The following is a 23,342-nucleotide window of genomic DNA, read 5'->3' as shown; positions in this document are numbered from 1 at the left end:
ATTTTAATTTCCAATAATAAGGGTATGTTAGCGAATGTTGTAAGGGTGTAAGTCGAAATTTTGTCCGTGTAACGCTACGCTATTTTTAATCATTGTAAGTTATGTTCAACCTTTTTAATTTAATGTCTCGTAGCTAAGTTATTATTATGCTTATTTAAAACGAAGTAATCATGATGTTGGGCTAAAAATATTAAGATTGGGTAATTGGGCTTTGTACCATAATTGGGGTTTGGACAAAAGAACGACACTTGTGGAAATTAGACTATGGGCTATTAATGGGCTTTATATTAACTGAATGATACCTCGTTAATTTAATATATAGACTTATAATTTGACGTATTTATATATAACCACATACGCTTGACTGGGTACGGTGGACGGGATCTCTATAAATACCAATAATTGTTCATTTTACCGGACACGGAACTGGATTAATAGTTAATAGACTTGTTGAAACAGGGGTGAATTACATTCAAGGGTAATTGGTGTAATTGTTAACAAAGTAGTAAAACCTTGGTTTATACGCAGTCGATAACATGGTGTATTCATTTAACCAAGTATTAAAACCTTGTTACAATTCGAATCCCCAATTAGTTGGAATATTTGACTTCGGGAATAAGAATAATTTGACGAAGACTTTCGCACTTTATATTTATGACTGATGGACTATTATGGACAAATCCGTATGGACATATTAAATAATCCAGGACAAAGAACAATTAACCCATGGGCATAAAACTAAAAATCAACACGTCAAACATCATGATTACGGAAGTTTAAATAAGCATAATTCCTTTATTTTCATATTTAATTGTTATTTTAATTATCGCACTTTTATTTATTGTCATTGTATTTAATTGCACTTTTAATTTTCGTACTCTTTAATTATCGCAATTTTATCGCACTTTTATTTATCGCAATTTCATTATCATTATTTACTTTACGCTTTAAATTAAGTCTTTTATTTATTTATTATTTTACATTAGGTTTTAACTGCGACTAAGTTTTAAAAATCGACAAACCGGTCATTAAACGGTAAAAACCCCCCTTTATAATAATAATATTACTTATATATATATTTGTATTTTTATAAATTAAAACTAATATAGCGTTAAGCTTTGTTTAAAGATTTCCCTGTGGAACGAACCAGACTTACTAAAAACTACACTACTGTACGATTAGGTACACTGCCTATAAGTGTTGTAGCAAGGTTTAAGTGTATCCATTCTATAAATAAATAAATAAAATATCTTGTGTAAAATTGTATCGTATTTAATAGTTTTTCCTAGTAAAATATAAGCTATTTCATATACACCTCTACGCACATCACGAATCTATTATTTTCTATTTATGGTGTTCGGTTTGTATAATTAACAAGTAAATCATGGATTAAATTATAGAAAATATCTTATACAGTAGAAAATATATGAAAACTATTTAGATCTATTATAGAACATGTTTAGGTCGAAACATAATTTTTTGGAAAGCTTATTATATTTATTATTCAATTTATACGATTATTGTATATATACGAGTATTAAATTCTAAATAAATATTATTTATGGTATAAAATTTGTTTATAAATTTTTATATGACCAATACAGTAAGTATAACTTATAAAATTGGAAACATAATTTTTGAAGTCGAATTGGTATTTATTTTATAATTAAATTTATTTATTGTGTAAACCTAGAATAATAACAAGGATACATACTAAATAAATATAAAAACGTGGTGGAATTTATTTTTATAAATTTTCTACAGATTTTTATACTGAGATAAGTCTATAAAAATTTTATTTGTAATTATTGAGTATTTGTTGGAATTAAAAACGAATTTATATATAATTCTATGTATATCGGTTTATATAAATATATAAAATGTATTTATTAATGAATTAATATTATTTAAAATTATGAGATCAGTAGATAAATATGGAATATGAAATTTTATAATTATCTACTATTTAAATTAATTATCTAACTAATTATGTACATTATTTAATTAGTAAACTATTACACTAACAATTATCCTTTAAATACGGTAACAAATAAGAATATAAATATATAATATCTATTATTTATATTAGGTGATGAGATAAAGTTAATAATAAATAAATACTTATAAACATTTAATTAAGAATTTAATACTTATTAAATTAATACAACCTTAACATATTACTAGTAAAATGACCCGGGGTATCACGGGTTTGTTTAAACGAAACAGTTCAATGTAATGTAAATGTTAAAGTCATTTAGTTTAATGACCCGTGGAATCACGGATTCCAACTAAAAAACTTCTTGTTGTTTTTACAAACATATTGTTTTACTTAACTTGGTCAGAATAAATGAACTACAACACCAATCAGATGCTAGTCCGTATATAACCCGAAAACAATATCCACTATTGTTTGTAACTTTGAAAATCGAAGTAAAACTTACTAAAATACTTTTTTCCTGTACAGAAACAAATACTCGGTGTATCTTATCTTTATCGAACGAAAACAAATACTAAAACTTGACCTTTTGTTTCTGCTCATCTTTTACGCCTCACACACCAAGAAAATCCTTGGGATTTATTTATTTATATCTAATATATATACACTCCGTATAATATATTACATATCTTTAATTAGGAAAGAATTAAAGATGAATTAGAATAAAAAAATAACCTTAAGATTAAATAATTAGTTACTATAAGTACAATTTTTTTTAATAATAAAATACTTAAGATTAATGACATCATCTAAGTAACCTAGATTTTTTCTTTTTATTTTTAATTTTTTCTTAACAAAAGAATTAGCTTAATAATGACATCATCATTATAGAATTCTAATAGAAACTATAGATTATGAAACAATAATAATTAAATATTTATAAGTATTATAACTTGAACTTATATATGTACAAGTAACATAATTAAGTGTTGTATTCCTAATAAACACACAACTCGTGAATACTATAATCATACCGATAAACGTACGACTTATACAAACTTCACCGCTACTTACGGTCGTAAGATAATGATGTCTATGTTGCCATTATGGGTTAAGGTTGTGGATCTAGAATGTCATGACTTAGTTTATGATCAAGAGTCCTGGCTCCCGGTTACATCTGGTCATTTCGAACTTATTTGATAGCACCGAGGTTTGCGTAAGTTGTACAAGGTCTAAACTTGATTATGGTGGACATGCAAACACTTGTAAAACAACTCTTAAGTTCACTTATGATTTTCATTGTCATTTGGACAACTTCTGAATTTCTACATCTCTAGGTTGAGGTCTCTCCCATTCATTTCTTGCTTCTATTTTCGATTGTGGATATTCTTCACTGTGCTATTATTAAGGTGAACTTCATAGCCCCGCTTTTACAAATTTTAATATATTTTATAAATCTTGGGGTGAGACACATGCTTGATTTTGAAATGATTTACAATTTAGACACAAGTGCCTAAACTTTTTGATATGCAACTTCGTGAGACTTCTATTAAACATGTATTTATACTTGTATTTTTTACATGCAAATCCCCACCATAATATCGTTAATTGCTGGAATTAAAATGTGGCAAGCTTAATTATTGTGAATAGGCCTATTGAGAGCCATTGACCGATCGTCAAGGGGTACATAATAATGATTACCGACACACGCGCAGTGTCAGAGGTTTATGTTTAGCTCGATATTATAACTCATGACATATTGTTTATTATTGATATATGATTTATAACGATTTTGATAACTAAATCTTATGGTCTAAAAACTTCTGATTATTAATTATTAAACTTATGTTGTTCACTCAACCATTGTGTTGATTTTTAAGCATGTTTTGTCTCAGATAACGATTAGTTTATGTGCTGATGATGATTGCTATATGTGTGCTGCCTTGCATTGGAGTCTTGCATATTTTATTTTATTATTTATTAAACATTTGACATTTACATTTGGATTTTGATGTAAAACTTCATTTTTATTCTGCTGCAATACAATTTATTTTTTTATAAAACATCTCATATAGAGTCATTCTCTTTACATACTTGTGTTTTGGTATTGAAAGATCACATCTAACCCCGGTCCTATTTGGGGGTGTGATTGCAACCATGATATATACAACCTGTTAATGCATAGTTATGATGAAAATATTAAAAATTATGGTAGATATGTCAATGTTGAATAATAAATTATATAAGTATAAATATAAATATAAATATAAATTAACTTTAAAAAAATAAATAGAAGTTAAAAAGGCTCGGGAGGGAAAAAGAGGGGATTTGGAGCACTTTGCTAATTCATCAAGATGTGTAATCCACCACCGTACATCAAGGATTTTTCTAATCCAACGGTCCACAATAAATCTCTTTCTCTTTGCTTCATTATTATTTTTCCTATAATTACCTCGCCATTTACTTATTTTTCAGGACAATACAATAAAATAGCGCCATTTTATTTCACAACCGAATTTTTCTCCCTCATCGTCTACCGGCATTTTTCTACAATTTCCATCAGGTATAATGTTTATTCACACAAATTTACGCTATTAGTTTGGTTAACGCATCATTTCATTTCATCTAGTTCATTTATTCCACTGTTCTAGGTAAAACTTAGCGATCTGTATTACTGTATACATTATGTTACTAATTTCGTGTAATTATGTTCACAACTTCGATTACGGTGTTTGTTAAAATCCAAAAATTTTATTTATCGTAAAGCATGTTGTTGAATTTTGTGTGATTGATACCTGTTTGTTTGCTTTATTAGATGATAGATGTTAATTGTCGATAATATAGAACCGGAAATGCGTTAACTGGCAGTTTCAAATTTTGCACTCACGTTATATCTAATAAATCTACTATAATACATTGAGTTCATCTTGAAATATTCTATTTAATTTTAGCTCATACAAGTCATGCTTTCTGGTTGTTTAGATCTCTATACAATGTTATACGGAGTGGTATATAGAATTTTTTTTAACCTTGTATTGTAGCTCATGTGCTAGTGCCTGCCTCTCTTAACAAGAGGTCAGGAGTTCGACTCTCGTGGGGCGTAGTACTACACACAAGGTTGCCCCTTAACAAGGGTGTTTTCCGCATATCGCGTTGCTGGGTCAGTGGGGGAGGGGGGTTTTACCGCTCATGCCCTTGGATTGGGCCGGGTTTCCTCCTGGACAGCAGTTGGTTGCGGGTTATGCAACTGCAGGAGATAAACGCGTGGGTGGTTTAGTCCCTTGGGTGATCCCGAACCGCTATTAAAAAAAAAGTATATAGATTTTATTTTATGTTATTTTATTGGCTTTTGACGTATGGACTGCTTCCTTTATAGTTGTTTCTACCTTATTGTATAATCTGCCAAACTTAAGAATTTAAATTTTGCTAGACGCTATGTATCGGTATCTACTTCTAATTAATATGTATTTTTGTCTTGTGTATTCTGTCATGTTGTTGATCGTAGCCATACAGTTTCTGTATGGCCGGCATAGTAAGTAAAGTTCATTTTAGCCAATGGGGCTTTGCCTCATTGGTCACCATGTTAACATGGTGTTCGAGGAGACCAAGGGTTCGAGTCTCGGGGGGGGAGGGGGGGGGATTTTCGTGAATTAACTCTAACCACTAACATTGCCTTTCAAAAAAAAAAAAAAAAAAAAAAAAAAAAAAAAAAAAAAAAAAAAAAAAAAGTAAAGTTCATTTTAACTTTCACATTTTTAAAAACAATTGTATTTGAGGCAAAAGATCTATCAGTGATTTTTTATTATGATCATGTCGATTTTATAACTTGTTTTAGTATTTATCAAGTTAAAGTTACCTAACATGAATAGTCAATTTGGGACCAAAGGACAAAAACAGAACAATCTTGCAGAAATGTTTACATCCCAACCTTTATTAACGATTTTTACTGTACATAAAATGAATTAATGATGTAGTCTATGTGATAATGACAATATAATAGCTGTTCTTGATTCTCTTATTCTAGTTATCTAGGGTGGTAAGTATGTTTTTAAGGCACTAGCTGACTGTATCATATCTGCATTATGTTTCGAAGGTAGCATAAGATGGCAGATTCAGAGGACATTCAGCCACTCGTGTGCGATAATGGAACTGGAATGGTTAAGGTACTCAACATTTTATCATATACTCATACATATAATCATGTTTCAAGATTTTTACAATTCTGTACTGATTAAAATCACTGTTTACAGGCTGGTTTTGCCGGAGACGATGCTCCAAGGGCCGTGTTCCCAAGTATTGTTGGCCGACCTCGTCACACTGGCGTTATGGTTGGAATGGGCCAAAAAGATGCTTATGTTGGTGACGAGGCTCAGTCAAAGAGAGGTATCTTGACCCTCAAGTACCCAATTGAGCATGGTATTGTTAATAATTGGGATGACATGGAAAAAATATGGCATCACACTTTTTACAACGAGCTTCGTGTTGCTCCAGAAGAACATCCAGTTTTACTAACTGAAGCGCCTTTGAATCCAAAGGCTAATCGTGAAAAGATGACTCAAATCATGTTCGAAACGTTTAATGCTCCTGCTATGTATGTCGCCATACAGGCCGTTCTTTCCTTGTATGCTAGTGGTCGTACTACCGGTAAGTATCTGTTCCTTCAGAAAATCGTCAAATGCTACAAGCCTTTTTTTCATTTTTGGTCATTCTATCTATCTAGTGACAAACTTGACATTTGCATTGTGAGTTATCGTTTATTCGTGACAGAAAGCTCATCTTTTGCTGTCTGGTGCAGGTATTGTTCTTGATTCAGGAGATGGTGTGAGTCACACAGTTCCTATATACGAGGGTTACGCTCTTCCGCACGCCATCCTACGGTTAGACTTAGCTGGGCGTGACCTGACTGACAGTTTAATGAAGATCCTTACAGAACGTGGGTATTCATTCACCACTACAGCAGAACGGGAAATCGTAAGAGACATGAAAGAAAAGCTAGCCTACATTGCTCTCGACTATGAACAAGAACTTGAAACCGCAAACACAAGCTCAACTGTCGAGAAGAGTTACGAGCTGCCCGACGGGCAGGTTATTAATTTTTTATAATTTTTTTGAGAAAATTGCGCATTTGTTCTTTGTGGTTTACATCAAATGAAGTGATTGGTCCCTGTGCTTTTTCTTTTTAGGTGGTTGGTCCCTGTGGTTTACAAAATGGGCACGGGTGGTCATTAACAAGGATCATCCACTCCCATTGAGTAAACCCTGACGGGGACCACCCACGCCGATAATAAACAACCACAGGGACCACCTACACCCATTTGGTAAACCACGGGGACCAACCACCTCCAAAAAAAAAGCACAGGGACGAACGACTTCTGTTGATGTAAACCATAGGGACCAACCGGGCACTTTTGTCTTTTTCACTTTATTTTGATTTTTATTTTTTAAATTTTCGGGCAGGTTATAACCATTGGGGCTGAGCGGTTCCGGTGCCCGGAGGTGTTGTTTCAGCCGTCGATGATCGGAATGGAAGCGGCAGGTATTCATGAGACTACATATAATTCGATTATGAAATGTGATGTGGATATTAGGAAAGACTTGTATGGGAACATTGTGCTTAGTGGAGGTACGACTATGTTCCCCGGTATTGCTGATAGGATGAGTAAGGAAATTACCGCATTAGCCCCGAGCAGCATGAAGATTAAGGTGGTTGCACCACCGGAGAGAAAATATAGTGTCTGGATTGGTGGTTCCATCTTGGCATCACTCAGCACCTTCCAACAGGTTTGATTTTTATCATCGTTATATCACATGGGTTGCAGGATGGGTGGATCCTTTAATGGGTCAAAGCAGTTTCTGGTTTAAACGGGTCAGACTTGGTTGAGTTGATCTTTGGTAATGTATTAATATGACACATTGGAGATAAAACACAACCCAAAGTGAGCCTACTAGGAAGTAATGGGTCAAAATTGCCACCTTCAGTAAATTTACATGAACCCCCTTTTGTTTTAGGTGGTTGTTAACTTGTTATACATTACTCTTTTTAATGTTCGTTATACCCCCTTTAATGTTGCAGATGTGGATTGCAAAGGCAGAGTATGACGAATCTGGTCCTTCAATCGTGCACAGGAAGTGTTTCTAAGTAGTTTTGAAGATATTCGAAGTTCAACCTTTACATTTTTACATGTTTCATCATTACATGCTATGTCATATATGTCATGTTATAATATTGGGGTGAGATCGAGTAAAACAACTGTTGTATTTTTCTCAATTTATTCATTTCAAACTCATTTTAGAAACTGTGTCATCTGAGTACTGTTGTTTTCCATAGTTGAGATTGTGATCAGAGAACATTTTGATTTTATTGACACAAGGTTTACATTGTTTTGCTTCATAAATTAAAGGGTGCTTGGTTAAGGGTACTACGGGATGGAGAATGAGAATGGTAATGAATTTAGTACCCTATAATGCAGGGGCGGAGCTTATTAGGGGCAGGAGGGGGCCTCGCCCCTCCAAAATTTCATTAAGTAATGGTATTTTGGCATTTGAATCAACTAAATCGGGGTTCGTATGAAGAAGATATGACGAAAATGGTGAAGACGCGCAGATTTTGTTTTCATCAACAATCTACTTCATTCTTTCATATCTCTTGGGTATTTTTACCTTGAAATCAATTTTAAAGCTAAAGTTTAAGAAGTTAAATTAGATAATATACAATTGGAATCGGTATTGTCAACTAAAAAAAATATGCAATTTTTTCCATAAAAGTTAGCGTTTTTTTCTTTTTAAAAACATAGCACACATTAGACATAATTTGGCCCCTCCGAACGTAACCTTCAAGCTCCGCCACTGCTAAAATGTATTTTTATTTTTACAATTTTTAATCCTACAAATCCATTGATGCATAATGGTACCGGGTCGTTGAACTGTACATATATTAATCGTTAATTTACGTTTACAAACATATTGTAAATCTTTTACGCAACAATGTGCTGGCTCAAATCCCAATCGTTTATCAACTATTATCGGGTAATCACTCATTCTCTATCAATTTAGGGGTAATGACTATCATTGCTTAACATACATACTTATCTCAACTCGCAAACCCAATATTCACTAACATGTGCAACTTTTCGGGTCAAACGCTGGGCAAGGGTTAATGGGTCATCCCAACATGCAATCCATGAAAGTTGATCTGTTTGATGCAGAACCATCCCAACAATTGAAATTTACTTGTAACCTACCAACCCGTTTAATTTTTTAGGTTCGGGTCTAAAGGTATTCCAATAAATTGTCGCGTTTAACGTGAAACTAACCCACCACCAGATATTAACTCGAAACCCACTAAACCGTTTAATTATTTGGGTTAATGGGTCAAACCGCCAACCGAAAGGTTACCCAATAAATTTGAAGTGGTCGATGCAAAATTTATTCCACCAACTCATATTATAGATCGTGTTTGGGTTGGTACTTTCGACCCACCAACCCGTTTATAAAAGCATATGAGTCAGGTAAACCCGTCAACTTGAGTCGACCCAATTTGTTACCTTACTCGTGAGTCGTGATGATTAATCACATTAATCAAGCAAAATAGTGTATTACTTGGAAATGCTATTTGGATTGTTTAGTATTCCCATTCCCATTCTCATTTTCACTCCCCACTATGAACCAAATGCATTAATGCACCCTTAAACTTTTTTAAATTCAAATCTAATCGATTAGAATTACATGATTGCGTCTTCATATCTAAAACACTTGGAACATGTTCTGGTTATAAGATGTCATCATTCTCTACAACCCTGAAGACAGATTATCAAATAAACAATATCATTAAAACAGTTGCCTTTACATCTAGCTTGTATTACTTGTTTATACAATTCTAGTATCAAGTGGTCTAAACTGGATATATATTTGGTTGCTTTTGCATATCCTACTAGGACCAACTCCTTTTTCAAACATATTTCATCCTATCCACATGCTTTTTCACATGACTCTGACAGTGCTTTAAGACGCATATTCATATTTCATATATTCATATGTTGATATTTTCATATTACATTACAATTTACAATGTAATAAATAAAAGAAAGTTTAAAGCCTTTAAATAAATAATGCTTTAAGATTCAGCTACGATTGGAAGCTGGGTGGTAATGGGTTGCACGGAGAGTGCCTTTTGCTCAAAACTATAGGAAAAAAAAATGGTCCCCTTTGATTTACATTTTGTAAGCAAACTAGTAAATTGACCCGTGAAATTATGGGTTTGTTTAAACGAAACAATTTAATGACATATTTTTGGTATTAAGTGAATGTAAATGCTAAACTCATTTATTTTAATGACCCGTTTGACTAAAAAGTTTGTCGTTGTTTTTACAAATATATAGAGACATGTATTTTCGCATACATATGTAACGTAATTAATTTCGTATAAAGCATCCATATTTGAATATTAATAATATAATAATTATAATTATAAATATTATATTAAAAATAAATAATAATAATAATAAAGTTCGCTTAAAGTTGATTATTTATATTTATATTTTAAATAATAATAATAATAATAATAATTATTAGTAATAATAAATGTCTTTTAAATATTTTTATAATATTAAAATTACAATTTAGGAGAGACTAATATTTTCTTTTATAAAAGATTTCGTATATTTTTTTAATTAAATTAATATATAATTATAACATCATTATTATGAAAAGTAAAGAGTAATTAGCTTAATGATATATCCTATTTTAAAAATTTATATGAATATATCAATAGATAATTACATCCACTTTCTTGGTACAGTATTATTTTGGACCTATTATTTTAAAACTTTAATAAGATAATAATAATCTAAAGGCCCACCATAAGAAATTTAAGATATAACCCAATGAATTATAACACATTTGCATGGTCAAAATGAGGGGTGTGCCCGGTTTGAAAAAAAAACTGTGGAAACCAACCGAAAATGAGGAATCGAGTGGATTGCGAACCGAATCGAGCTATTTTAGTCCAGTCCCCAGTCCACATTTTGCTAGAGTTTTGGTCTTCGGTCCGGACTAAACCCGAAAATACCACAAAAAATAACAGAATCGAATCGAACCAAATAATATGGTTCAATCCTTTGTTCGACTTTTTACTACAAAATGAGACTCGGGACAAAACCGAAACTAACTAATTTTGTCTGGTAATGTACTATGCACACCCCCTATTCATAATTTTTTAATCATCTTGCAACTAAAATCACATTACATTTAAGCATTAAAACTTTCAAGATAACACAATGTGTCACTAATTTATGAATCAATGACATTCACAAAGACGTTAAAAACTAGTTCGGTCCGAAAAGCTTAAATATAACACAAGTAATGTAGATTAGTAAATCAGTATACAACTACACTCTCACCAACATACATGACCTTTCAACTAGTTATCTCGTATACCACTTCTTTTGTAATTTAAAGAATCCGAAAATTAACAGAGGTTTTTTCAAATACCCCAAAAAGTATCCAGTCAACATGACTGAAAAAGGACTGGACGGTTCAGCTCATGGGTATGAAGGATAATGTCAATAAACATAGCCTATTGTTGAATTACGATTCTCGCTTGCTTATTTTCCAGATGCCAGCTCTATATCCAAAGGACATAAGAGTCATTTCCCACAGCATGTTGAGAATGCTTAAAGGACTCACTTTTGATCCTGGAATTTCAGACCAGGTTACAGATATCTCTATTATCGGGATGTTGAAGTATTTGCTTAAGTAAACCAATTCGACATCAAAGCACCACCTGCATGGAGAGCACATATCGAGTTTTACATCCACCGATGTAACAAATAAACATCATGAAGTTTAATTTAATATATAATGGGAACAATGTAACCACCTTTTTAAACGAATGTTAGTAAAGAGCTTCCTTGCAGCAGCTCTAGTGAACATCTTAAAACCACACTGCAATTAATATTAAATATCAAACATCATATCAACATAAATACAGCAAATCAAGATTAATAGGTATGCAAATGGTTTTTCAGATACATTTTACCGATTTATTATATTAAAGAATAAAAACAACCTGTGTATCACGAACGCCAGGACCAGCAGCTAAGAGAACCACAACATGGAACCCTTTCATCAAAAAGTTGCGGTACCATTTCCTCTGAATCACAGAGTCAAATCGTTCAGAAAACAAAGTCAAAATAAAAAAATGATGAAGTACAAAAGGGAAGAACTAACTGTAGCTAGAGCTTTCTTCTCTAAATGAGCACGAGATCCAAATGCCACAATAGGGATATCTGCAATTCCTGCAGTCGAACCATCAGCTGACTGATGTTTTGTTTTGGCAACTGCAAGGATCTAATATGGAAAACATCAATTGCTACAGGCTACAGATACCTCTAGTGATCATTAACCGAATATGATGACACATATAATCTTAGGACTTATTCAAACCTGATTTTCAAGCTTTTCTAGGTCATCAACTTTCGTTGCGCCATCAGCATCTAACATCAAAAGTAATTTTCCCCGAGAATGAAGCATTCCCTGTTTTACAATGCTTTCGCAGAAGCAAAAATCTTTGATCAGTTGTCTTGAGTAAAACAAGCACATCATGAAAATTTTTCGTTAAAAAAACACATCATGAAGATGCACAAAGAATGATTCCACAAAATATATGGATTAGACTCACTTTTCTTATAGCTTCTCCTTTGCCCTGATTCTTTCCTAGAAGAACGACTCTAACGTTGTCTACTTTGTACTTCCTCACATAATCAAAGGCTACTCTTTTTGTTCCATCAGAACTTCCATCATCAACAATTATCACCTGCTCAAGATTCAAGACTCAGTCGTTTCAAATTCTTAAAAACTTCCATGAATGCAGCTACAATTTGCATACCACAAAACAGTTAAACATTCTGTAAAACAATCTCTATTGTGTACAAAGATCGTTTAAAAAAACACATATGCCTAGGATTATTAGTCAAAAAGTATAAAGAGCTACATCAAAAAGTAAGTTAATCATCAAGGTCATAGTCAAGCTGTACTAACGAATCACAAAGGCGCTTAACTAAGAGGTATTTAAATATAACACATAAAAAAGTTATAAAAAAAGAGAGAGCATAGATATATTCCTATAAAATGACTGGACCTAATGTCGAACAACTCTAACTTTCAAGTTAAAAACTTTACTCAACGTACATAAAGGATTGTACATTATAACAAAATAATAATCAAGCATAAGGAGCAGTAAGTCTTAATTTGATTAGAAAAGATAAAAAGGATACCTCGTATGTAAACGATTGGTCCTTTCTCGCACGTTCTTGAAGATAACTACATGTCATAAAAGATAATCATGTTTTATAATCAACAATCTTACAAAACAACTTCATGAACTTTAGTACTTTCGTTTCATCATACAAACAGCATCATTGCAAGACAGTTAAAAGTGTAAACTGAACTAAAGATCAATTAAGAGTATAATACGGTAAACACGTGATGGTTTCACTCACTTCATTGTCTCATCAAGAGCTACTGGCAGTCTAAGTTCTTCATTGTATGCAGGAACAATTAATGAGATATATTTTTCTGCAGGATTATATATATATGGACATTCAACCTGTAACAATTACCTCAATTACTCCATCAAATTACAATTACTGCTAAATAATTATAAAACTAGATAATCATGGTACCTGTTTGAGAGAATTTGGATCTTCAAAGATCGGGTGAGCTTCGAGGTGACTGTTGAAAATAGAATTAGCAATAGAGATAAAATTAGTTACTAGATAAACTACAATTAATAACAAGATTAGGGTTTGAGAAGAGTAGATACTTGTGATTAAATCTTCTTTTGAATGTTTCGATAACAGCTGCAATTGCTAAACCTAATGCAATAACGAGAGCTAAAGTTACTGTAAATTGAAGAATCGTCGACAATCCCCATATTTCCATGCTGTTTGTTCAGGATCAGACGACGATACAATGAAGCAAAATCTCAATACATCAGATTCATTTCAACATATATTCAAACCCTAAAAAGGAAAGGATAAAAATAAACATACTATTTAATGATAATAAAAGGTTGTTGACAGATGCAACAACTAGCCCGTCTAGCTCAGTTGGTAGAGCGCAAGGCTCTTAACCTTGTGGTCGTGGGTTCGAGCCCCACGGTGGGCGATCTATACTAGTTTTTGGTACACTATTTTAGCGACTCAAAGTGGCCCTCTTTATAAAGCTATTGGACTCATGCAATTGGAGTTAAAGTTTTGAAGGTTGGACTGTTGTACTCATTATTTGTTATCATGGGCTCCTAGTATCTGGGCTTAGCCATAAAGTGCATATGGACATGGTTACATTATTATTATTATTATTATTATTATTATTATTATTATTATTATTATTATCCTATATTAGCTTAAAGCCCGCGACTTCGCGGGTTTTTTAAACGTATATTTGCGAATAAATATTTTCTAATTACTATTATTATTATTATTATTATCCTATATTAGCTTAAAGCCCGCGACTTCGCGGGTTTTTTAAACGTATATTTGCGAATAAATATTTTCTAATGGTTGCTAATAAAGTAAAAAAGGTATATACTATCTGAATAAAAAAGAAAAGAATTAAAATTGATATATACTATCTACAGAGGCGGATCTAGAGTGTAAGGAGGGGGGGCGCCCGCCCCCGGTGGATTTCGAAATTTTAGTGTAAAAATTTTGAATTTTTCGACTTTGCCCCCGGTGAATTTTTTTTTTTGCTCCAAAAGCTTTATATTTTGCCCCAAAACCTTCAAATTTTGTTCAAAATTCTCCAAATTTTGACCCAAAACCTTCAAATTTTACCCACAAATGTTCAAATTTTGCCTAAAAACTTCAATTTTTTGCCCCAAAACCTCCATATTTTACTCAAAAAAATTGCTATGATTTTAAAAAAAATTTCGCCCCCGGTGGGAAAAAATTCTGGATCCGCCACTGACTATCTAAATAAAAAAAAGAATTAAAATTGAATTTATTAGTAACACTAACATTTTCTGGTCTCTTATACAATAGGGCTTGTTTCCCGAAGATTCTTCCAAGATTGCAATCTCTTAATGTGTTGATGAATGGTAAAGATAGCAAACGCCTTCTGGTTGGTTAATAATATCTTTTGGATGTCATTAAATATAAGAGCTCTTAATTGATCAGCATGCAATGTTAAAAGAAAGCAATGCATTAGGGGAAAAATATGAATATGTGTACTTTCTCATTGAGAATCTTTGTTAAAGTAAAATATAACCGCAATATTTTATTGAGGATTGATTATGATTATTACACATTTACACATTACGTAGTATTTGATAAGTGATACGCTGAACTTGAAATAAGTTGAAATGGTAATGAAAAGACCGCAATTACCATATACACCAACCACACACATATGAGATTAGCATATACACTACAGATTACCATTTTGCAGTTGATCCATTTAGTTTACAATAAAAATTTGACCCTTTATGACAAAATGACCAAATGATCATTTGTAGTTGACTCATTTAGTTTATATGATAAATTTTGACCAAAATGACCAACTTGACTATACCACCGGATCATCAATGGTATAACCAAAATGTAAATAATAGCTAAAGTATTATAACCAAAATGTAAATCATAACCAAAGTATTATAACCAAATACATGATGGTTTACAATAGTTTAAGACCCATGACTTTACGGACTTATGCATGATAATCATTAAAAAGAAGTTATACATTCACGTAACTAAATGTATATTTTATTTAAAACTATAGATATATGAGAAAAAAGATCAATAATAGTCAAACATATACAGGTAAAATCGATACTTATATAAGATAAAAATTTTAAGATCTGCGCAAATAGCGGGATTACGCAAAAAAGTATGATAATGAAGCACCACATAGAAAAAAAAGTCACAATCTTCAAAGACATTCTTAGCGTTCTGGTTTACCTCTATTATTTCACTTGATTTTGGCTTCATACATTTGCTTTCATGAAGTTGCACAATGGCTAAAATCACAAAAGACCAAAAAATAATGTAACAAACACTATATAACAAATATAATAATACCTATAAGTGGAGGACTCGTCTTTCAAAAGGAATTGGAATGAAAACATACCCGAGATTCACTCCGCTGTATACACTTTTTGCTTCTTACTGTGGAAATGTTTAAAAACAAAACTATAAGTAACTTAATGACTTAACAGATCATCAACAATTATTTTTTTCAAATTTTCTTATGGTTTTATTATGGTAGCATGATAGAAGGCATTATAAGAATGGAGATAACTAACTATAACATTAGTAAGGGGAGTTTGACTGAGTTATAAGAATAACACTATTCAAATTAATAAACTTACCCAAATAACCCTATAAACAAAAATGAACAAGCATTCTGAATAAACAGAACTTTTTTCTTAAAAGAGTTTCCTCACAAATTTGATGGCCAAATAACATGTAATAAACAAATAAAGACCTAATATTGACATTTAGAATATTAGTATATTGGTGACTCATCCTGTCATAAAATTAGCTTCATGAGGGAATTGAACCACGATATATGAGTTGAAACAAAAACATTCATTGGGATAACTTTAGAAAACGTTTGACACATGTCACCAACAATATTCAACATCAAGTTTACCCATATAACTTACTGGATCTAAGTTACTAAATGACTAACCAATACTTTGGTTTGATCCGTTGAACTTGTTCAACCCATTTGACCTTAAACTCATCTAACCCATTTCTTTTTTATCCAATTTACATTTTTGACTAAATAAATACGGAGTAACATATAAGCCGAATCCTTACATTAGACAAAACATCCATAAAGACAATACACCCTTTTCTAAAGCCTTTTTATCTTTGTAAGTGCATCAAATTTAGTTCATAAAGACTTGAATACCAAATAATCAATAAAAACTGACATTCATTGTTTGTAGAGTTGAGATACTTGTATTGATTTGGCGTATTCTATATTCGCCCAACAACATTTTTATTTAGTGCATTGCTGGTTACAGAAACGTATCTGTAGACTGCAGACTGTAGACAACAATTATATTTGATTATTAATAGCTTAAGGTTAGGAGTGGAAAATGGTTGGGTCAAAGCTCGCAATTTTCATATACCCTGGTGTTTGGGTTTAGTGGAATTAACCTTTTTGTCCTTAATATATCATTTATTAAGACTAACCAATGTAATATATGTCATAAACATATGTCAATAGAAAATAACTATAATTATTAATTTGAAAGGGAATGATATTATGAAATAGCTAAAATCACTTAATAAATTGACTTTTGATTTAAAAGGTTAAAAATGATTAAGAATACACTCAGACAACTTTTGACCTGATTCACTTGTCTAACCCATTTCCTTATTATCAAAATTACATATTTGACCATTAAGAACATATAAGTCAAATTAGTAGATTAGACACTCACACTACATCCTTATAGCATGCTAATTGAGAGTTTTGTAAACACTAAAATGGATAAGGATAATTATAAGTCTTCCTTACTTTTACGAATTATACACTGACATGTGTAGTGCATAAACGAAAGGTGTTACCTGTAGATTAGGTATATGTGTACACTATCAGGAACAGGTGAGGCAACATGAAGAACCCCGGTGCAACCAGCAAAAGCAGCACCAAGGCCTTCACAATCCATCAAGGTTGCCTTGAACATATGCAGCCTCTGTTATGCATTCTCCAACTTCCTCAAATGATCATTATTTTTCTCATCACCTATAAACATTTTAAATTCCCACCTGAGAAAGAATAAAAAGATACTTACATTACACGAATACAATAGTGTACGCCATAAAGATCGTTTTAACCAACTAACTTAATACTCTTAAAGTAGCGACTATCAACATCCCAACAGATAAAACTGATTAAATGGAACTAAATCTCATCTCATTATTTTCCAAAAAAAAAAAAAAAAAAAAACAATAATAGTTTATCAATAGTACCAGATGGACTACATATAACAAACAATCACTGAATAATAATAATAGCGCTTTCATACAACATATGCAACGCAAAAACAAATAGCAATTAATATACCTAATAATCGCTATCCTATTAACCATTAATAAACTACCATAATCATTATTGTGTGCTAAATTCTAGTGAACCAACATTATAAACTACATGTTACAAATTGTAGTGTATGTACATACCTCAAAATTTACATCAATTCTGAAAGATGCAAGTATTTACAGCAGTCATCCTCTCGCCGGGGAAATATAAAATCCAAAATTAATGCTTGATCCTACCATTCAGAAAATATATCCAACAATAATGTAACGCATTCAAGCACGTGTAATCATAAAAAAGAAAAAGAAAAGGAATAAATTTATAAACATATACCATAATGCTTTCAAGAATATATCATGTTATATAATGTGTTAAAATTGCACTTATTTTGCTAAATTATAAGCTAATCCATGCTTTCAAATCAATATCTTGATTGCACCATCAGTTTGACCAACTACATATATAGTGCAAACATAATTGACCCATTACCCAACCCTAATCTACTTATTTTAACACCCCAACACCCAACAAATTAGAAAGACCTTAACAAACCCGATTTTCAAATATGTATCACATTCACATCCTAATTTGGTGCAGTAAGATAATGATAAAAAAAAAACTATATAAGATTGTTATTATCATATGCAGTTTGACTTCATATTGAACACTTAAATTGTCAAGCCAAACTGAGATGCTGATGGTGTAACTTTTATAAGCCTTGAACCCATTATCGAAACAATTGAACCCATTATCCAAACAATTGAACCCATCCATCTTAAAATAAACTTTTAGCAGTTGGAACGTTACCTTGCATAATTAGAATAAATAAGGCATAAAATGGCGTAACATTCTTCCATGACCCCACTTACTCTTAGAAAAGTATTTCATAAGATTTTCGTGTGCCGATAAGTAAGTCACTTTGCACATGTGGATCCCATTACGTTCTCAGTACCTTCTTTCTTAAACAAAAGACAAATCGTTATTTATTGGTTACATCACAATATAAACAATGAATTGAATCTAAAAGATAATAGAGTCAAAAAAAGATTGTCTTGAAATACCTTTACTTTGTAATAGTAAATAGATCAAAACAACTGAACAAATACATATACCTCATTCATAAGTAATAGAGAGTATGTCACTGTGAACGCAATCGATTCAAATCAGATTTTTATCAGATCATGGGCATGTAAGTAGAGAAACGATAGATCTGAATTTGTTTGAATTTGTTTTTGACAATTTTAGGGAGAGAGCTAGGGTTTTTTACGTGAATGTGAATGAAGATAGATTTGCTGAACCCGAAACCCCTAAAATTAGAAAAGAGGCCGCCACTTTTTTTTGTGTGTAAGGGTAGTTTTGTAATCAAAAATTTCAAGGTTAGGATTATCATAAGTAAGATTAAGAAAAAATTAAGGGGGTAGATCATTGATAATTAATTAATGGATGGCTAAGATTAGTTTGAACTTTTTAAAATGATCTATTTTAGCTTTTGTTATTATATATAAAAGAGATACTAAAACATATCAAGAATTTCGTCGTTTAAGTTGTTTCGTTGTTTTGAGCTTGCGTTCACACCTCAATCGGTCCCTCAACTTTGTCTCAATTTACACAACAACCTCTCAAGTTTACATTTTTTCAGGGGTTGAAAGTGTAAGTATATAATTTTCTTAAAATAAAAGAAGATAATTCCACCCGAATTTTTAACGGGTCCTATCTTCTCGCTCGGTGCGAGTTAAATTTTTTCGAGACCACCGTTCAACTCGAAATAATTTTACGAACACAACGCGACTAACTATACGCGAAACGGACATCATTAAAAAAACACTAAATATTTCGGGCTATGTTTCATACATATACATACGCGTACAATAAACAATCCAACCTATTATATATATTAGGTACCAAACAACGTATATCCAAATTCGACCGCGCGTTGAATACAACCGCAGCAACGCGCGGTCGAATTTTTTTTCTAGTTTGTACCATTTGTTACAACTTAGGGACACATTTGTACGATTTTTCCATTTTTACTAGTTTAATCGGAGTAGTTGTACGGGACACCATTCACTTTATTTTATTAAACTTAATTTAATTACTATATTTTGTGATATTCGTTTGATATACAATATACAATTTTTAACTTAAAACTTAAATTCAGTAATCATAAGATATGGCTTGACTGTCAGCAATTAATTTGATATTTAATCAAGAAGTTGACAATATTTTTGGAAAAAAATAAATTCATTGTTAATGTTTCATGAAAACAAGAGATGTGGCCTTTTGTATATTATTATTATTATTATTATTATTATTATTAATTTGTGATATTATGGAGTAGTTTAATATGTAGTATACAAATAAAATTTTCAACTTAATAATTCAGTAATTAAGAGCTGGCTTGATTGTCACCAATTAATCTATTGTTATCGATGTAACACATGACACATTCAATCAAGATTGTCAATATTTTTGGAAACAAATAATGTCATAGATAATGTTTCATGAAGACAAGAGACGTGGCCTTTTGTATTATTTATATTTATATAGTTACAATATATACAATTTAAATTTATAATATATTTTCATTATAAAAATTAGAAAATCACAAAACTTGGTCAGACGATAGTTGTCGTTGAGCATTGGGATTCTGGCGACGTTTTTAAATATGCTCAACTCTCACTGCTATACATTATTAACGTCCACCACCTCTCATTATTATCGAATTCTCTTTTGTAAGTTACCGGGAAAAAATAAATAATTTTATTTTCATTTTGTACATTTAATTTAATTGAATTATATTGTACGGAGTAATTAGTTTGAGTTTTTTTCTTGACTATTCAAAATGTGCTATTAGTAAACTTTTATTAAAAAAAAACTTAACATAAATATTAATGACAAAATCAGAACGTGAATCAGCCCATCTTATTAACAAAAACACAAACTAACAAAACTCCCGGAAACTAATTTTTACCAAACATAATAAAATCTTCTCCTGATAATTAATACAAGAAAAATCACAAAGGTAAACTTACTTTTAGTCTATTTTTTTATCTTATCATTTAGTATTAAGCATTGCAATTGCAATAATGCATTACACAAATTGCAAGGTAGTGGGAGACTTGGTACCAAGAACACATAGAAATTAACATTCAGTAGCATTGTCACACCCACTTTATAGATCCTAAACAGATTGCAAAAAGATATACATATAAAATCCCACAAAAAAAAAAAAGAATTAATAAAAAAATTACCTCCAAGATTCAACAAAATATGTCCTGTCAATATAAAATATAGTCAAAAAGAAAGAATAGGAGGGTAGTACAGTAACTTCACAAAAAGGCTAATGAGCCATAGCAGCTGGTTGAGCATTAACATTAGCATTAGCAAAGTTAATACTTCTTTGATTAGGCATAGAAAGCATTGCAGTATGATCCATAAAATCATTCAAAGCGACCACATATTCCAATATTACCCTTAAATCATCGCCACTTGAAAACCCAATTGTTCCGATTTTTCTCACTGCGTACACATAAAAAGTTATACACCCTTTCCTAAACTTGAACCGGGCCATTTCACATCCGGTCTGTCCTTTTATCAACTTCCGGTTCACTTCACCCAACGTAATCTCCGCCGGCCAGACCCGGTCCATTGCGTTTTTCATATTTTCCGATTCGAATACGAATAAAACCACTTTAGATTTCTTGGTTCCGAGACCAAGTGTGAGTGTGTGCCATGCATGGTGTGCTAGTATAGTAAAGTTAGTTGGGATGAAAGCTGTGGTGGAAGGGAGGACAGGTGGCGTTTTGTGATTGGTTGGTGGGATGGGTGGTGGTAGGGACAGTAACCGGAGGATTTCAAGTGGCCGAGCGCGGCGGATGGTGAAAGATTTGATGATGAATTGACCACCAAAACGAAGGCCTTTAACTAGTGACGAAGGGTTGAATGAGTAGTCTGAGTTGGGGGTATTGTTGTGTTTTTGTTTTTTGTTTTTTTTATTGAGTTTTTGTTTTTGATCCATTGGGTGGTTGATTGCGGTGGTTGGTGGTGGTGGAAGGTGGTTGGTGGTGGTGGGGATCAAGAAATAGAGAGATAGACAGAGAGGTTGGTGGGTGGGTGTGAGTGTTAATTCTGAATTGATATCATAAAAGACCAATCTCTTTTTTTCAAGTATTATTGAAGTAAATTTCATTTTTAAAGAGGAGTGATTTGGCATGTAACAGCAATTTTTTTTTTCTTCGAAAAAATGATAACGTTAAAACTCAGTCTTTTTATCATTAGATGAGAAAGACTAATAAAGACACAATCCGAATCAAAGCACTTTAAGGCTCAGAAGCAGAAAACGACTTTACCACTAAACAAAGAGCAAAAACTAACAAAACCCGAACATTGAGTAACCAGATCACTAAAACGGTCCATAACACGATCAAATACAAGAACCAAAACAAAAATCTAATTCTAACCAAACTACGACAATCAACACAAAATACCTACAATCAAAACTTTCCGGACCTCTAACAAGAGAAACAACATCCTTCGACTTGCTGTGACGACCCGAAAATTTCCGACCAAATTTAAACTTAATCTTTATATAATTCCGACTTGATAAGCAATGAATTTTAATAAATCTTGAACCTCCGAAAAGAGTTTTACACAAGCTTTTGGTCACCCTTTTATTCCGACGATTCACGAACGTCATAACTTGATTTAATTGTTTAATTATTGTGTATATATATGGATTTATATATATTTAACTTGAAAATATGATAATTAAATATCTCATTAAGTATATTAACAAAGTATTATATATATATTTTTATACTACTAATTAAAAGAGTTTTCAAACAATATATATATATATATATATATATATATATATATATATATATAAACGACGTAATTAACTTATGTTAAAATGTATATTTACATATAATGTATTACGAGTGTAAATACATCCTTACAAGTATTGAATACACTTTATAATATACCAATACATATAAAGGATAGCTATACTCGTATTTTCGTTCAATTTCCTCAAAGAATTCTACTCGCATTCATACGGTATTTTTAGCCGTATTATACACAGCTTCTAGAAGTATTTACTATTAGTATATACCAATAGAAATCTGCAATTATTTGTGTAATATTTCATCCATGACCTAATCAATTTAATATGTCATGCAGGACTTAATACAATTTAACTTATCTTAGATATTTTCACTAAAAGCCAAAATTAAAAGCTTATAAATAAGGACCATTTTAACTCATTTTTACTCCACATTTTCTTAAACTAAAAACACACACTTGAATGCTCTCATATCATACTTTAATCTTAGCAACTTTTCTCTTCATAATAAAG

At 31.7% G+C, this 23,342-nt stretch overlaps 3 protein-coding genes, 1 long non-coding RNA gene and 1 other non-coding gene across 6 annotated transcripts; 2 read left to right on the top strand and 3 right to left on the bottom strand.

Annotated features, from left to right (window-relative positions):
- Positions 1-4,410: 4,410 nt before the first annotated feature.
- LOC139861860 (actin-like) lies at positions 4,411-8,214 on the top strand. Its single transcript, XM_071850385.1, has 6 exons — positions 4,411-4,499; positions 6,030-6,099; positions 6,187-6,580; positions 6,732-7,021; positions 7,394-7,717; positions 8,010-8,214. The coding sequence occupies exons 2-6, from the start codon at positions 6,040-6,042 to the stop codon at positions 8,073-8,075; spliced, it is 1,134 nt and encodes a 377-aa protein (XP_071706486.1). The 5' UTR covers positions 4,411-4,499; positions 6,030-6,039; the 3' UTR covers positions 8,076-8,214.
- A 2,945-nt stretch (positions 8,215-11,159) lies between these two features.
- On the bottom strand, positions 11,160-13,943 carry LOC139862277 (uncharacterized). The gene is made up of 10 exons (XM_071850852.1): positions 13,758-13,943; positions 13,618-13,666; positions 13,435-13,541; positions 13,210-13,255; positions 12,615-12,749; positions 12,380-12,469; positions 12,164-12,283; positions 12,003-12,086; positions 11,814-11,878; positions 11,160-11,717 (listed from the first exon to the last, which is right to left on the bottom strand). Exons 1-10 carry the CDS (start codon positions 13,874-13,876, stop codon positions 11,522-11,524), a joined length of 1,011 nt encoding a protein of 336 aa, XP_071706953.1. The 5' UTR covers positions 13,877-13,943; the 3' UTR covers positions 11,160-11,521.
- Positions 13,944-14,028: 85 nt separating this feature from the next.
- On the top strand, positions 14,029-14,101 carry TRNAK-CUU (transfer RNA lysine (anticodon CUU)). The gene has a single exon. It is a non-coding gene; the product is annotated as a tRNA-Lys (tRNA).
- A 1,743-nt stretch (positions 14,102-15,844) lies between these two features.
- LOC139862889 (uncharacterized) lies at positions 15,845-18,932 on the bottom strand. 2 transcript variants are annotated; one of them, XR_011764312.1, is made up of 5 exons: positions 18,794-18,932; positions 18,130-18,221; positions 17,515-17,715; positions 16,061-16,098; positions 15,845-15,950 (listed from the first exon to the last, which is right to left on the bottom strand). It is a non-coding gene; the product is annotated as an uncharacterized lncRNA (long non-coding RNA). The 2 variants fall into 2 exon arrangements; XR_011764311.1 differs by having other exon boundaries at positions 18,130-18,932.
- A 2,071-nt stretch (positions 18,933-21,003) lies between these two features.
- Positions 21,004-22,088, bottom strand: LOC139861147 (uncharacterized). Its single transcript, XM_071849445.1, has one exon. It carries the CDS (start codon positions 22,002-22,004, stop codon positions 21,327-21,329), a length of 678 nt encoding a protein of 225 aa, XP_071705546.1. The 5' UTR covers positions 22,005-22,088; the 3' UTR covers positions 21,004-21,326.
- Between the last annotated feature and the right edge of the window lie 1,254 nt (positions 22,089-23,342).

The sequence above is a fragment of the Rutidosis leptorrhynchoides genome, chromosome 8 (assembly GCF_046630445.1).
Source record: "Rutidosis leptorrhynchoides isolate AG116_Rl617_1_P2 chromosome 8, CSIRO_AGI_Rlap_v1, whole genome shotgun sequence".
Taxonomy (NCBI): Eukaryota; Viridiplantae; Streptophyta; class Magnoliopsida; order Asterales; family Asteraceae; genus Rutidosis; species Rutidosis leptorrhynchoides.
The sequence above is the reverse complement of the archived record's forward strand: the minus strand, read 5'-3'. Positions and strand labels throughout refer to the sequence as shown.